The sequence below is a fragment of the Pseudophryne corroboree genome, chromosome 11 (assembly GCF_028390025.1).
Source record: "Pseudophryne corroboree isolate aPseCor3 chromosome 11, aPseCor3.hap2, whole genome shotgun sequence".
Taxonomy (NCBI): Eukaryota; Metazoa; Chordata; class Amphibia; order Anura; family Myobatrachidae; genus Pseudophryne; species Pseudophryne corroboree.
The window spans coordinates 130,892,919-130,907,680 of record NC_086454.1 but is presented as its reverse complement, the minus strand read 5'-3'; the positions used below and the strand labels follow the sequence as shown (position 1 = coordinate 130,907,680).

Sequence of the window (14,762 nt, the reverse complement as noted above, 5' to 3'; positions counted from 1 at the left end):
AGCATTGGGACTATTTAGGGAGTGCCAACTCATCCACTCTCCATATATATATATATATATATATATATATAGAGAGAGAGAGAGAGAGAGAGAGAAATATAAACACAACGTGAAAAAACTATTGGGTGCTAGTGATCAGTGTATACTTTTTGGAACGAATGTGTTCCCAATTTCACATATATAATTGAAACATATAGACATATAAAATATGATATATAAACAAAGGCAATCTTTCAGTCCTTTTTGTGAGTCCAGTATTAAAATGCCTAGTATAATCCACTAGTATGGGACAGCCAGCTCCTTGTTCGTCAAGGGCACCCACTCCTTAAGCTCTGTAACAGAAAAACAAGAGCGCCTTCTAGAGCAAATAATGTAGTATAATCACCACAAGTGTGAAATGAGGTTATAAGTGGATCCATACCATGTGATCAATCAAAAACAGCACTAGGAGGCGCTCTTGTTTATTTTCTGTTGCATATATATATATATATATATATATATATATATATACAGTAGCGTAAGTTCGTCACAGTCGCCGGAGGCAAGATAAATATTGGTGCCCCCCTATTTCCTATATTAAGATAAATATATGTATGTATGTATGTATGTATGTATGTATGTATGTGTGCTTATATATATATATATATATATATATATATATATATAAAATATCTATGTGTGTGTGTGTAGTGTTCTGAAAAAAATGTATATACTGTATTTATACATATAATTGTCTTTTATTTTAAATCACACATTTCTTAGCAGTCATTAGAACCCATGACCTGTTACACTAACAGCAGACACTTTACTGATGGAGTTATTTGCTCCTGTAGAGGAAGCATGAGAATTCTAACTATATGAAGTTACATGTAATTGTCAGAGAAGTATCTTCATATAGTTAAAATTCTTATATTTCCTATACAGGAGCAAACAGCTTCATCAGTAAGGTGGCTGCTTCCAGTGTAATAACTTGTGGTTTCTAATCCTAGGTGTGATACCTGTAAAATGTGTATATTCAGTATAATAAAGAGGGTGTGATGTGTAAGGTGCAGGGACCAGTGAGGAAGTCGGCCACTGAAAAGACAGCGACAGCTATCAATTAACTTAATACAATGGTGTCACAGAATGGGAGGAGAGGTGCCCCCTTCAGAGCAGAAGCCCGGCGGCAGATGACTCCGTTGCCTCCCAGAGTTCTGCCTCTGTATATATATATATATATATATATATATATGAACTGAGCAAAGAAAACAGCGCCACTACCGGGTCTTGGTGATGCAAAAGGGTGTATTTTAATCATAACATCACTACAGGATGTTATGATTTAATACACCCTTTTGAGTCACCAAGACCCAGGAGTGCCGCTGTTTTCTTTGCTCAGCTTCTACCTATTCTTGCGGAGGGCACCAGGGCAACACAACAGGTTATAGCGAGTGCCGGACCACCAAATATTGTGCGTGTGTATGTGTGTGTATGTGTGTGTGTATATATATATATATATATATATATATATTTATAATATGTATATGTATTATCCAAGAAGTGAGGGGCACACTCCACTTTTCATAAGTACATTATTTCACTTTTTATTAGCCACCACCTACTGGTGCCCTTCCGGATCAAAAGGATATGATGAAATACAAACAAGCAACGGCACTCAGAGTCTTAAGCAGCAACCGTGTGTATTTAACACATCACAAAACCATTCCATCGTTTCGGGGCTCTATCGCCCCAGAAGGTCCTATTTGTACATGAAGGTGCCCCTTTGGGGCTTGGAGTCTGGAGGCAGGCATCTCCATTGCCTCTGGGAGTTATGCCCCTGCTTCACAGCATATCTCATTCCCAACCTCGTGATCCCATTAAGGAGATCTGAAGGAAGTACACACTAAGCTAGAAATTGCCCAGTGTGTACGAGTTTAAACCAGTCCGTTAATCTCTCTGTTAGATCAGAGCATTGATCAGAACAGTAAAAGATATCGGATACTGTGTACCCGGCATAAGAAAGATGGCAAATTTTTTTTTTTTGCTTCTAGACTAGTACACTAAAAAAGAATGTACAACTTTCCGTCAAGACAAAAAAATATTTGATATTATTACCACCTTGGTAGCTATATAGTGTACACTAAAAGTGCCTACACTACTGTAATGACCAGGAGACTCATGAAATTCAGGAGTCCTTCATGACTTCCTGGAGAGTAGGAAAACCTCCCAGATTCATTCCACTCAACATAACCCAAAGTCCGCAGTTATGTTGTAAAATCACTTTGTGTATTCGGTCTTTAGTTATTTTGCACGGAAATTTATATATTTGCGTAAACTGTATTAGTTTAAATAAATTGTTACCTTTTCTCATGAACGAAGTAGAGGACTGGTCTAGTACTTCCTTGGGTAGGGTTTTATAATTGACCATGTCATTGTTTTTCATTTCCTCAAAGGAGGTGTGGTAAGCAATCTTCTCTAGAATATCATCACTCATCTCTATTTCCAAGAATTGTAGAATCTTCCTGATTTCACTCTTTCGTTTCTATTAAAGAACATATTGATGGTTGGGATATTATGGTGATAATTTGCCAAACTGTAAGAATTTCTTTTTCATTTTAACTGCAAACCTTTCAATCTTATTTTCAGTATGAAAGGATCTTTCACATATGATTCTTGCAAATGTCTTACTTAATTCCTTAAACTGATTGTGACAATACCCAGTGGGAAAAGTCTATTGCTGGGTTTATCAGGTGAACCCAGTGAACCACTGCGTGATTACTGAACACTGCTTGATCATTTTTGGGACATACAGGTGGGAATTCAATTCTCGGTGATGAGCTGCATTTGGCATTCTGGCATTCCAGAACAGCAAATAGTGTCCATCTATGGGGGTGATTCAGATCTAATCACTGCTGTGCGTTTTCGCACAGTATTATTATTATAATTATCCTTTATTTATATGGCGCCACAAGGGTTCCGCAGCGCACAATTATAGAATACATAAACAAATAATCAAACAGGAACACACAGTAGGCGATCAGGTCCGAACTGCACATACGTATGCACTGCAATGCGCATGCGCGTCAGATAACAACGGGCATCGGGACGGGATGATGCGAAAAATCTGTTCGCATGGGCGATCACAAGGTGATTGACAGTAGGAGGCCATTTGTGGGATGCAACTGAGCGATTACAGGGAGTGTCCGGAAAAACGCAGGCGTTACCAAGCATTTTCAGGGAGGGTGTCTGACGTCAGCTCTGGCCCCGATCAGCTTGTTCTCATCGCACTGTAGGAGTAAGTCCTGGGCTGCGCACAGACTGCACACACTGGATTTTTGCAGCTCGGTGTACACATGCGATCGCACACTTGCATGGCGAATTTACACTCCCCCTGGAGGCGGCGACTATATGATTGCAGCAAAATTAGCAGCCCAGCGATCAGATCTGAATTACCCCCTATAGTGGGAGTTTAGTCTCACACCGCATAGCAGGAAAACTTGCACTGTGAGGGGCTACCGTGGGTGGCTGAGTGTCGCAACAATGACATGCAGCATATTGTGCTGAATTGAATTCTCCCCAAAATATTAAAATTAGCCACTCACATTATCTTACCATTGGGTTCTTGATAGGAACAATAACCAAACAATATTTACTGTGGCCACTGTGCCTTTCCACTTGGATCTCCACTGTGTGCCGGCGTTAATTGGACCTTTTTCCTGCAACTTTGGGACCTTTACAGCACTTTTAGCCAAACGGATCCCCGCCACTTAGAGGAATCCTTCCAAGCTAAGGAATAACAGGACTGTATCATCTGTCTCTGGCCTACCGGTAACATCTAACTTATTGCTTATGGAACACCGCAAAGTTTACCATCCGGTTAAAGGTTTAGTATCTTTCCCAACCACTGAATGCTTAATACCCCTTTCACACTGACAATAGCCGGGTCGCACCCGGGAATGTGTACACTGGTGCTTCCCAGGAGCGACCCCGGCTTGAGACTCCTTCGAACTTGCGGACCGACCCGGCATATTGCGGAACTACCGCCAGTGCAACCAGTGCGTTGCACTGGGGCCCGCCTCTGTCCAGGGGCCCAAAGCATGTAATGAGTCAAACTGACTCATTACATGCCGCTGTGCGCTGCGGGCAACCACTGCCCGCAGTGCACAGCCGCCCGGAGAGAGGAGAGAAGCAGCGGTACGGGGGAAGGAGGAGGAGGGAGGTGAAGGAGGGAGCCGCAGCAGCGCTTTACTACTGGTGGAGGCGCTGCTGCTGCTGCCCCTCTGCTTCACTATAGGCTGTCTTCTGAGAACAGCCTATAGTGAAGCAGAGGGGCAGCAGCAGCAGCTCCTCCACCAATAACACAGCGCTGCTGCGGCTCCCTCCTCCACCTCCCTCCTCCTCCTTCTCTCCTGCCCGGGAATCGTCTGACGCTGCACCGAGGAGCCTGAGCCAGCGGAGAGGGTAAGTATAATTCTTCTTTCTTTCTGTCTCTTTCTTTCTGTCTCTTTCTTTCGTTCTTTCTTTGTTGGGACTGCCTGCCGCTATGTGTAAAAATGGAGGACTGCCTGCCGCTATGTGTAAAAATGGGGGACTGCCTGCCGCAATGTGTAAAAAGGGGGAATCTGCCTGCCGCAATGTGTAAAAATGGGGGACTGCCTGCCGCAATGTGTAAAAAGGGGGGACTGCCTGCCGCAATGTGTAAAAAGGGGGAATCTGCCTGCCGCAATGTGTAAAAAGGGGGGACTGCCTGCCGCTATGTGTAAAAATGGGGAATCTGCCTTCCGCTATTTGTAAAAAGGGGGAATCTGCCTGCCGTAATGTGTAAAAAGGGGGACGCTGTCTGCCGTAATGTGTAACAAGGGCACGCTGTCTGCCGTAATGTGTAAAAAGGGGACGCTGTCTGCCGTTATGTGTAAAAAGTGCACGCTGTCTGCCGTAATGTGTAAAAAGGGGGATGCTGTCTACCGTTATGTGTAAAAAGTGTACGCTGTCTGCCGCTATGTGTAACAAGGGCACGCTGTCTGCCGTTATGTGTAAAAAGTGTACGCTGTCTGCCGCTATGTGCAACAATGGCACGCTGTCTGCCGTTATGTATAAAAAGGGGACACTGTCTGCCGTTATGTGTAAAAAGTGCACGCTGTCTGCCGTAATGTGTAAAAAGGGGGATGCTGTCTGCCGTAATGTGTAAAAAGGGGGACGCTGTCTGCCATAATGTGTAAAAAGGGGACGCTGTCTGCTGTAATGTGTAAAAAGAGGAATCTGTCCGCTGTAAGGTATAAAAGGGTCTCTACCTGGTGTAGTGGTGCTACTGTGCGGCGTAATTTGAAGAATGGAGACTACTGTGCACCGTTTTATGAATTGGTATTATTTTGTGGCCACACCCCTTCCCCACGAAGCCACGCCACTATGTATTTTTGCACGCGCCTACGGCGTGCACTGCCCCTGTTTTGCAAGCAGGGGTGGGGCTTTGATGCCGTTTCTTGCACACAGTGCTAAAATGTCTAGTTACGGCACTGTTGCTAGGTATCCATTTCTCTGGCCCTGAGCAGGTCCCCCCCACCAGATCCTCTCCAGGGGTGAGGGGGTGGACTTGGATGGGATGTGGGGGGTGGGGGGGGGCCCAAAGCATTTTGTCGCACCTGGGCCCACCGCTCGCTAGTTCCGCCACTGGTTCACACTGTGTGCCTCCCGGGACTATCCCGGATTCAACCCTGGTCGAGACCTGTGATGAAATGCTGGGACGCTCGTCCCGGAATACTGATACTGTACCCGTTCACACTGAGCAAATTTCCGGGTTGATGTGCATTCATGTGCAATAACCTGGGAATTTTTTGTCAGTCTGAAAGGGGTATAAATGAGTCCTAGCCAGCTATAATTTATGGAGACCTGTAGCAATTAAGATACTAAGCACAGATACTGTGGTTCTAGTATTAATTTTTATTATCGATATAGATTTAATATGTATATTTTGAATAAATTTGTTACATTTTATTCTACAAGCCATTCTGTTTTTTTCATAAACAGCCAGCGCTGGTATATTTATATATCTTCTCGTTTTTTGCATAATACAAGGGAATTGACTTTCCCTATACTGGCTGCTGTTGATTGCGCACCTGATACTATATATATATATATATATATATATATATATATATATATAATATATTCATCCCCAGGGCTGGCACTCACTCGCAATACATGAATTCAGCCGGTGCCCTCACAAGTAATACAATACCTCCTCTTTGGTGCGGCACTCCAGGCTTGACCAACACACAAGACTTTTGTTGATATATATATCAACAAAAGTCTTGTGTGTTTGTCAAGCCTGGAGTGCCGCACCAAAGGGGAGGTATATATATATATATATATATAAAAGGCAAAAGGCAGTACTCGGCACTCCTAACATGTAAAGAGAATCAGCTTGCTCCGGTGCCCTGTTTGCGGGTAGCAAATGTAGGTAAACAGAAGTAACCGGCACTCGTGGAGACTAATATAATCAATTGACACCGCACAGCAGCTTAAGTCAACGTTTCAGAAGCCCAAGAAGCCCGTTGGATATATATGTTACAAACGGTTAAACCACTGGGCCTGAATGACATTCTTTCATATACGTGTTTCCTTTAAAAAAAGATGTAGTTTTCTTACATGGCTCCTTAGATGGGGCACTGTCAGATTCATGGTTGCACATTATTAATTAAGATGGTGCCCTTTAGGATTTTGCACCCTTTTCATCCATTTATGTGCAACCTATTGTTTATGACTTAGACAGTGCCTTACCAGGGCAGCCATCTCATTTATTTATGTTGTACACCTGTCAGTTTTCTACATCTGTCCGTTTACAGTTGTGATTCAGCTGATCCAATTGCATTTTATGAATATGCCTAGACCAAGTCTTTTATCATTATATTGCCAAACCTGTGATCTCTACTTTCCGCGGATCATGTATTTACATGTAATGTCCGGTATTTGTTTGGTATCCACAGCTTGGTTTCTATGGTGATGGGTCTAGTATACTACAGCTCCGCCCCCGAGGGACGCAGGTCGCCGGCGCGCCTCAATGACGTCACTGTGAGTCCCGGAGAGCGGCGGTGGGTGAACTTCACGTGGTGTTAGGTAAGCTATTTATATGTTTGTATGTACAGTGTGCTATTGGTCTTGATAAAAGGAATGATTCCTGAAACGTTGACTTAAGCTGCTGTGCAGTGTCAATTGATTATATTAGTCTCCACGAGTGCCGGTTACTTCTGTTTACCTATATATATATATATATATATATATATATATATATATATATGCAGATGTATTAAGCCTGGAGAAGTGATAAAGCAGTGATAAGTGGCAGGTGATAATGCTCCAGCCAATCAGCTCCTAACTGTCAATTTACATATTAGAGTTGATTGGCAGGTGCGTTATTAGCTTGCACTTATCACTGCTTTATCACTTCTCCAGGCCCCACAGTCTGTAATATGTCAGTTAGGAGCTGATTGGCTGATACTTTTATGTCTCTCTACTTTATAACTCTCCAAGGCTTAGTACATCTCCCCTTATAGGCTTAGTGCGGATAGTGCAATTTCTAGATAGATGCAGGTGAATATGCAGTACAGATGACCATCCTTTAGGTACCACGCCAAGGCATTAGATGGTGATAGCAGAATGTAGTACCAAGGACAACCAACGGACATGGTTTAGAGAGCAGCAGCACCATCTAGCTCAGCAATGGATAATCCAAGCAACATATGATGAACAAAGCAAGTGAGCACTCAAGGGTATTCAAGCAGTAGAATGTAAGCAAAGTCAAAGTACACATGCAGTAGTGCAGGCAGACCCTGCGCTAGTCGCTCAGCAAAGGGATGCAAAGCTGGGAGGCGCCAAGCTGAAGAGGCGCTCTCCCTGCTCTGCATACCTGTGTTGAGCTGATGTCCCTGCTGCTTCCGGCTGCTGTTGAGCCTGTCACACTCTAACAGACAGTGTCAGCATGAAGCCTGCTCTTCCCCTCCCCTGTGACAGTGCACTGTGCGGGACCCAAAAGGAGGCGGAGCAGCCTGCTACACAGGAAGATGAGTTGCTACAGCTACAGCCTGCCAGACTTCCTTAGGTAAGTGCATGGAAAGAGAGTGAGTGAAAGTGTGTGTGTGTATATGTTTACAGTATCTGTGTATGTGTGGAATGTATGTACAGTATGTGTGTATTGTATGTGTGTATGTATATGTGTATGTGGTTTGTGTAACTATGTGTATGTGTGACTGTGCGGCATAATGTGTGTAAACGTCACTGCTATGGTGAGCGTTACATGTGTAAGCATCACTGCTACGGTGCACGTTAGGGGCGTTACATATGTAAGCATCATTACTATGGGGGGATTACGTGTGTAAGCGTCACTGCTACACAGGGCTTCATGTGTAAGGGTCACTACTACGGGGTGCATAACATGTGTAAGTGTCACTGTTATAGGGGACGTTATGTGTATAAACATCACTACTATGGGGGCGTTACATGTGTAAGCGTCACTGGTACAGAGAGTGTTACGTGTGTAAGCATCCCTACTACAGGGGGCGTTACGTGTGTAAGCATCACTGGTACAGGGGGTGTTACATGTGTAAGTGTCACTGATACAGGGGGCGTTATGTGTGTAAGCGTCACTGGTACAGGGGGCGTTACGTGTGTAAGCGTCACAGCTACAGGGGGCGTTATGTGTGTAAGCATCACTGGTACAGGGGGCGTTACGTGTGTAAGCATCACTGGTACAGGGGGTGTTACATGTGTAAGTGTCACTGATACAGGGGGCATTATGTGTGTAAGCATCACTGCTACAGGAGTTGTTACGTGTGTAAGCATCCCTACTACAGGGGGCGTTACGTGTGTAAGCATCACTGGTACAGGGGGTGTTACATGTGTAAGTGTCACTGATACAGGGGGCGTTATGTGTGTAAGCACCACTGGTACAGGGGGTGTTACATGTGTAAGTGTCACTGATACAAGGGGCATTATGTGTGTAAGCATCACTGCTACAGGAGTCGTTACGTGTGTAAGCGTCACAGCTACAGGGGGCGTTACATGTGTAAGTGTCGCTGATACAGGGGGCGTTACATGTGTAAGCATCACTGCTACAGGCTGTTCCCCCAGTGGTTGTGTCTCTGTAGCTATGCCCCCTGTAGTTGTGCCCCCAGTAGTTGTGCCGCCAGTAGATTTGCCCCCTGTAGATTTGCCCCCAGTAGTTGTGCTCCGTGTAGCTGTGCCCCCAGTAGATTTGCCCCCAGTAGCTGTGGCCCCTGTAGCTGTGCCCCCCTGTAGTTATACCCCCAGTAGCGCCGCTTACAAACACAAAAAAAACCCACACAATACTTACCAGCCCCGCTCCTGCTTCCCGACCGCTGCTGCGCTGCCCTCCGTCTCTGGCCGCCCGCTCCGCTCCTCTCTATGGGAGAGACGTCATGACGTTTCTCCCATAGCGCCGCACAGACACTAGAGGTCAATCATGACCTCTAGCGTCTGACAGTGGCGCCGGCTGCAGTGGGTGCCCACACAGCCCGCAGTGCCTGCTGCAGCCGGGGAGCTGGGTGCGGGTGGGCGGAGGGCGTTTGCAGGGTGACTGCGGCCGAGCCTGTGGGCTGCAGCGCCCCGGGCGCCCACACTGCTGGCCTGTGCCTAGAACCACTCCTGGGTGTTGTTTATAAGCGGCACTACTACAGGGTTAATTGTGTGTAAGCGGCGCTACTATAAGGAGTATTATGTGTATAAGCATCAATGCTACAGGCAGGGGTGTATCTTCCTATTGGCCAGGATGGCACTCGCCAGGGGCGCCAGCCAAGGGGGGGCGCCGTCCAGAGGTTCCACCCGCGGACAGTATGTAGATTCACTTTTAGAGGCAGCAGCTATACCCCCACCCCCGTGTAAATCCTCACCAGCAGGGATGCCCAGTAATGTTCACAGTATGCAGCAGCGGCTGCTGGGGGGTGTAGTTTATGTAGAGTTTCTTGCCTGTATTGTGGTGCGGTGCTGGACCCCGGCGCCAATTACAGTGGCTGCTGCTGCTGCACTCTTTGATCATTAATGGGCTTCCCTGCTATTGAGGAACTACACGGGGGTGGGGGGATAGCTGTCGCCTCTAAAAGTGAATCTACCTAAAAGTGCTGCCTTTAATAGTAAAATCAACATGGGGTATATGTGTGTCTGGCACTGTGGGGGCATATGTGTATCTGACACTGTGGGGGCATATGTGTATCTGGCACTGTGAGGGCATACATGTATCTGGCACTGTGGGGGCATACGTGTATCTGGAACTGTGGGGGCATTTGAGTGTCCGGCACTGTGGGTACATACGAGTGCGTGGCACTGTGGGGGCATACGAGTGTGTGGCACTGTAGGGGCATATGAGTATCTGGCACTGTAGGGGCATACGAGTGTATGGCTCGGTGGGGGCATATGTGTATCTGGCACTGTGGGAGCATATGTGTAACTGGCACTATACTGGGGGACAATTATGTGCATCTGACACTATACTGGGGACATTATGTGTAAGGAGAACTACTGTGGGTATTGTGTGTAAGGCTGCTAATTATGTGTGTGCGCATGTGTAGGGGGTGTGATTATATATTTATAGTTTGATATCATTATATAAAATTGTGAGGCCATGCCCACTTAACCAGGAGCGTGCACGCCTTCCCATATATATATATATATATATATATATATATGGGCACTACTGTGTGGCATAATGTGTTTAAGGGGTACTACTGTGTAGCATAACGTGAATAATGTACATTACTGTGCTGTGTAATGTGAGTAAGGCACACTACTGTGGTGTAAGTTGAATTGGGGTACTATTGAGTGGCCACGACACTTTTTTGGCACTTCCCTATTTCAAATATGGGGGGGAAGGGGCACCAGTCCTTTACTTTGCCAGGGGCGCTCGGACCCCTAAATACACCCCTGGCTACAGGGGCCATTATGTGCACTGTCCCTTTGTAAAGTATGTGAGGGCACAAATTTATAGTTTGCAGGGGGGCGCTGAACACCCTAGTATCGGCCATAAGTGCAGGCAGCATATAAATAGCAGGCAGGCAAATACAAATAGTAGAGTTAGGGTACACAGACAGAGGTTAGTTCAGACAGCCAATTATAGAATCTGTTTGATTAGGGTTAGGTGATGCAGCACAATAGCAGACAAGACATCCATAAAAACAGCATACCCTAGTATCCAAAGGTGGTAATATGGGGTTTTTGCAAGACCAAACTATTAAATATTAAATAGAGACCAAAGTGTGAAGCCGAGAATGGGGGTGATTCAGACCTGATTGCTGGGCTGCTGAATTTGTTGTGCTGCCTTTAGATAGTCGCCGCCCAAGGAGAGTGTATATTTGCCATGCAAGTGTGCGATCGCATGTGTACTCCGGGCTGCAAAAAGTCCCTCAGTCAGTGGACAGCTGCAAATCCGTTCACACCACACTCACCATTGAATGATTTTTCCCACTGTGTTACTCCTACGGTGCGATGAGAACAGTCTGATCGGGACCGGATCTAATGTCACACACCCTCCCTGAAAACGCTTGGGAACGCCTGCGTTTTCCCTGACACTCCCAGAAAATGGTCAGTTACCACCCACAAATGCCCTTTTTCTGTCGATCACCGTGCAATCAAAATTTTTGCACCAGCATGTCGCTCTTCGGCGATGCCTGTTGTTGTGTGCTGATGCGCGTGCGCATTGTGGTGCATTCGCATGTGCAGTCTATCCATGATCGCCCGCTGTGCAAAACCGCACAGTAGCGATCAGATCTGAATCACCCCCAATGTCTGATGGTGGTATTGGTGCAGGACCAGTCCTCATACGAAATAATGGTGGAGCAGTGGGATTCAGGCATTAGATTCTCACTATTCACCACTGCTTTGTAAATTGGGTATATGTCCAGTTTTGCATATGGCTTAGCATATGTTGACTTTACCTCTTTCAGATCTTCATAGAATAAATACAGGATGTTGTAGTCGTTCTTCTTTTCCCACCAGCCTTTAACATGGTCATGCCAAGAACCATAGCACACTGCAATAGAAACACAAATGTTTAAGTATGGTATGTAGTACCTTCTTGATTCCATTTCCAGTTTCCTTTCCTTACCATCACCCTTCATATAGGATTCAAGGAATACGTCCCAGGGACCAGGATCAGGCAAAGATTTGACCATTTTGTGGAAAAGGAAATATGACACTGCCACATCCTTGGCATTTCTTGCAACATAAATAACCTGAGAAGAGCAAATAATAGACATTTTAGGGTGTGTACACACGGTGAGATCCTTGCTATGTTCGATTTTTACTTGCGATTTCCCTTGAACTCCTCGGAGCCCAGATAGCACAGCTTTTGACTAACTTTTCTTGAGATATGGACTATGCTTACGATTTTGGCTTATGTGAGATTTTGGCTTATGTGAGATGTCATTGACATGTGAGATGAACTAGATAGTACACCGATCTAGCAAGGATTGACTTGCCTGCACAGTCTATCTTTTCTTGCGATGCCGACCTGGCGGGGCCGCGCATCGGGATCGAATCGGGATCGCAAGGTGACTTTCACCTTGCGATCTGCACTAACTTTTCTTGCGATTTTGACTATATAGTCAAAATCTCAAGAAAAAATCTCACCGTGTGTTAGACTAATGAAAAATATTAGTGTCCAAAATAGTTTCTTTTTTGATTGTGCCCTAAGTCACTGAAATCAGTACAGCTCCAGTAGATCTCTGAATATTTCTGTTAGATAAGCAAAGTGAAACTTACTGTGTTTGCATTTCTCACAGTGCTTTTATTACTACAGAGCATTCCGTATACCCATATCACCAAACTTTGAGTGGTACCGAGGTGGGACAAATGCGCCTTCAGCACGCGGTTAAATTAGTGTGTGTGGTCTCACAGCTAGGGGGTGTGTAATAACAGGAAGTTATTTTCATCACTGTGAGGGCATGTCTAGTGGTCTGTGAGCTGTTGGCATGCCCCCGTCCCTCTCTCTCGTGGAATAGATGTTGTGCAAAGGCATCTGCAAGCAGAGCAGCAAGTGAGAGTTTCCCAACTGCTCCCCTCACCACAGTGCACTGCGGCCTGTATGCAATGCGATGGTAATGTTGAGCAAACCTGGAAGTATGTACACACTACTAATCATTCTGCCCAATACTTCTGCTGGTGCTCCTCCAGGCATAGTCTCTTCAGCAGATCATTTTCATAGATGAGAATCACAGATCACATGGTAGATTGTAACAGTGCATACACATGAATATTGTGTGTTCATCGTGACTCTCAATCATAAGTGTGATTGTAAGAAGAATTGCATTTCAAGTATGTTTGTAAGTGTGTGCATAGATTTACATCAGTTAATCTTTAATCTTTTATTGACTACTTCAATGTTTCTACATGGGTGAATAGCCTGATGAGGCACAAGGTATACAGAAGCTACACATGTACAACATGTTTAAATTACCATGTACAATACGCATGTATTCTGTACTACAAGATTAAATGATCAACTCAGATGACATACCCTATCCTTAACCCACTCATATTTTATGATGATGGTGATAAGGTAAGATGATAACTGTGGGCTGATGCAGAGTTGAACATAAGTCAGTCTGTGGAGTGTATATTGTGTGTCTTTCACTCAAACATATGCAAATATGGCAGATTTCAGAGTGGCCATCAGTGGTGCACGCAGGGGACAGACTCAGAACCCCACCCCCCAACAGACTTCTATTTCAATAGCGGTATTGAGAGCAGGCACCGTTACTAGCCCCTGCCCCTCATGGCAAAATTACACTATTCGCGGGTCAGTAGGGACAGAATTCCATTACATTTACATAGTTTAAACTCCACCGCCTTCCGATCTGCATGGTATGTGTATATGTGTGTGTACGTGTATGACATAAACATGTGCCCTTTTTCGTCAGGTTATGTGAGCCTAGTGAAAAAGGAAAAACATTGGTGATTTTTTTCCTTTTTCACTATGCTCACATAACCTGATGGAAAGGCCATGGAGCTTTGAAACATTATTAATTTGCTGAGTTTGCTTTATTTTGTCACAATACACTTGATTACTTGATTGTAACCAGTCCATGGAGTGCCACCTCTATTTGTTCCAGAGTGGACCCTGCTAAGGTCCCAGAAGGATTGGTGGATATATATATATATGTGATGCCTAGCACCTGGCCCTCTGACCCCTTCTAACTACAACTGCAGCTGCTGACCCGCAGGGTTTAATGGGTTGCCCAGTTGCTAGGCAACAAAAGCGGGTCCCGACAACTACCTGCAGGACCCTAGGACCCGGGAGGGAAGAACCTGCCAGCTCACGGGGATTGGCGGCCCAGAGAGCGGGAAACAGGTAGGCGGGACTGGCGCCTAGAGAAGCTAGGAGGCGGGAGAGGGACAGAGTGCGCCCGACCGCTGATGCGTGAGGAGGGAGACGAACGGAGCGGCGGCTGACAAGACGGAGTGCGCCCTGCCGCTGACCAGTGGGGAGAGGACCGGAGAGAAGGGAGAGCTGCGAGCCGCGGCTGGAGGAGAAGCGCGGTGTGGACGCTACCACCAGAGCCACCGACGCTGTGCCGCTTCAGAGAAAGAGACGGGGAGTGACGCCACGCCCGGCCGCCGGGCAGAGAGGAAAACCCGCTGCTGCCGGAGAGACAGAGGGCCGCTGGCGGAAGGCGCTGAGGCGAGCGCCCGAGAGAGCTGAGAGCGGCAATTGACCACCAAGAGATGGCGCCGCCTGGGGAGTGCAGCGGCGATCAGGTACCCGTCCCTTTAATGTGCCC

The 14,762-nt window shown here is 45.9% G+C and overlaps 1 protein-coding gene across 1 annotated transcript in view; it reads right to left on the bottom strand.

Annotated features, from left to right (window-relative positions):
- LOC134969096 (sulfotransferase 1 family member D1-like) overlaps positions 1-14,762 on the bottom strand; it is a 126,116-nt gene that overhangs the window by 21,608 nt on the left and 89,746 nt on the right. Inside the window, exons 5-7 of the mRNA XM_063944803.1 lie at positions 12,089-12,215; positions 11,919-12,013; positions 2,341-2,521 (exon numbers count right to left, since the gene is read on the bottom strand). Coding sequence (XP_063800873.1) covers positions 2,341-2,521; positions 11,919-12,013; positions 12,089-12,215 — 403 coding nt within the window. The remainder of the gene's footprint in view (positions 1-2,340; positions 2,522-11,918; positions 12,014-12,088; positions 12,216-14,762) is intronic.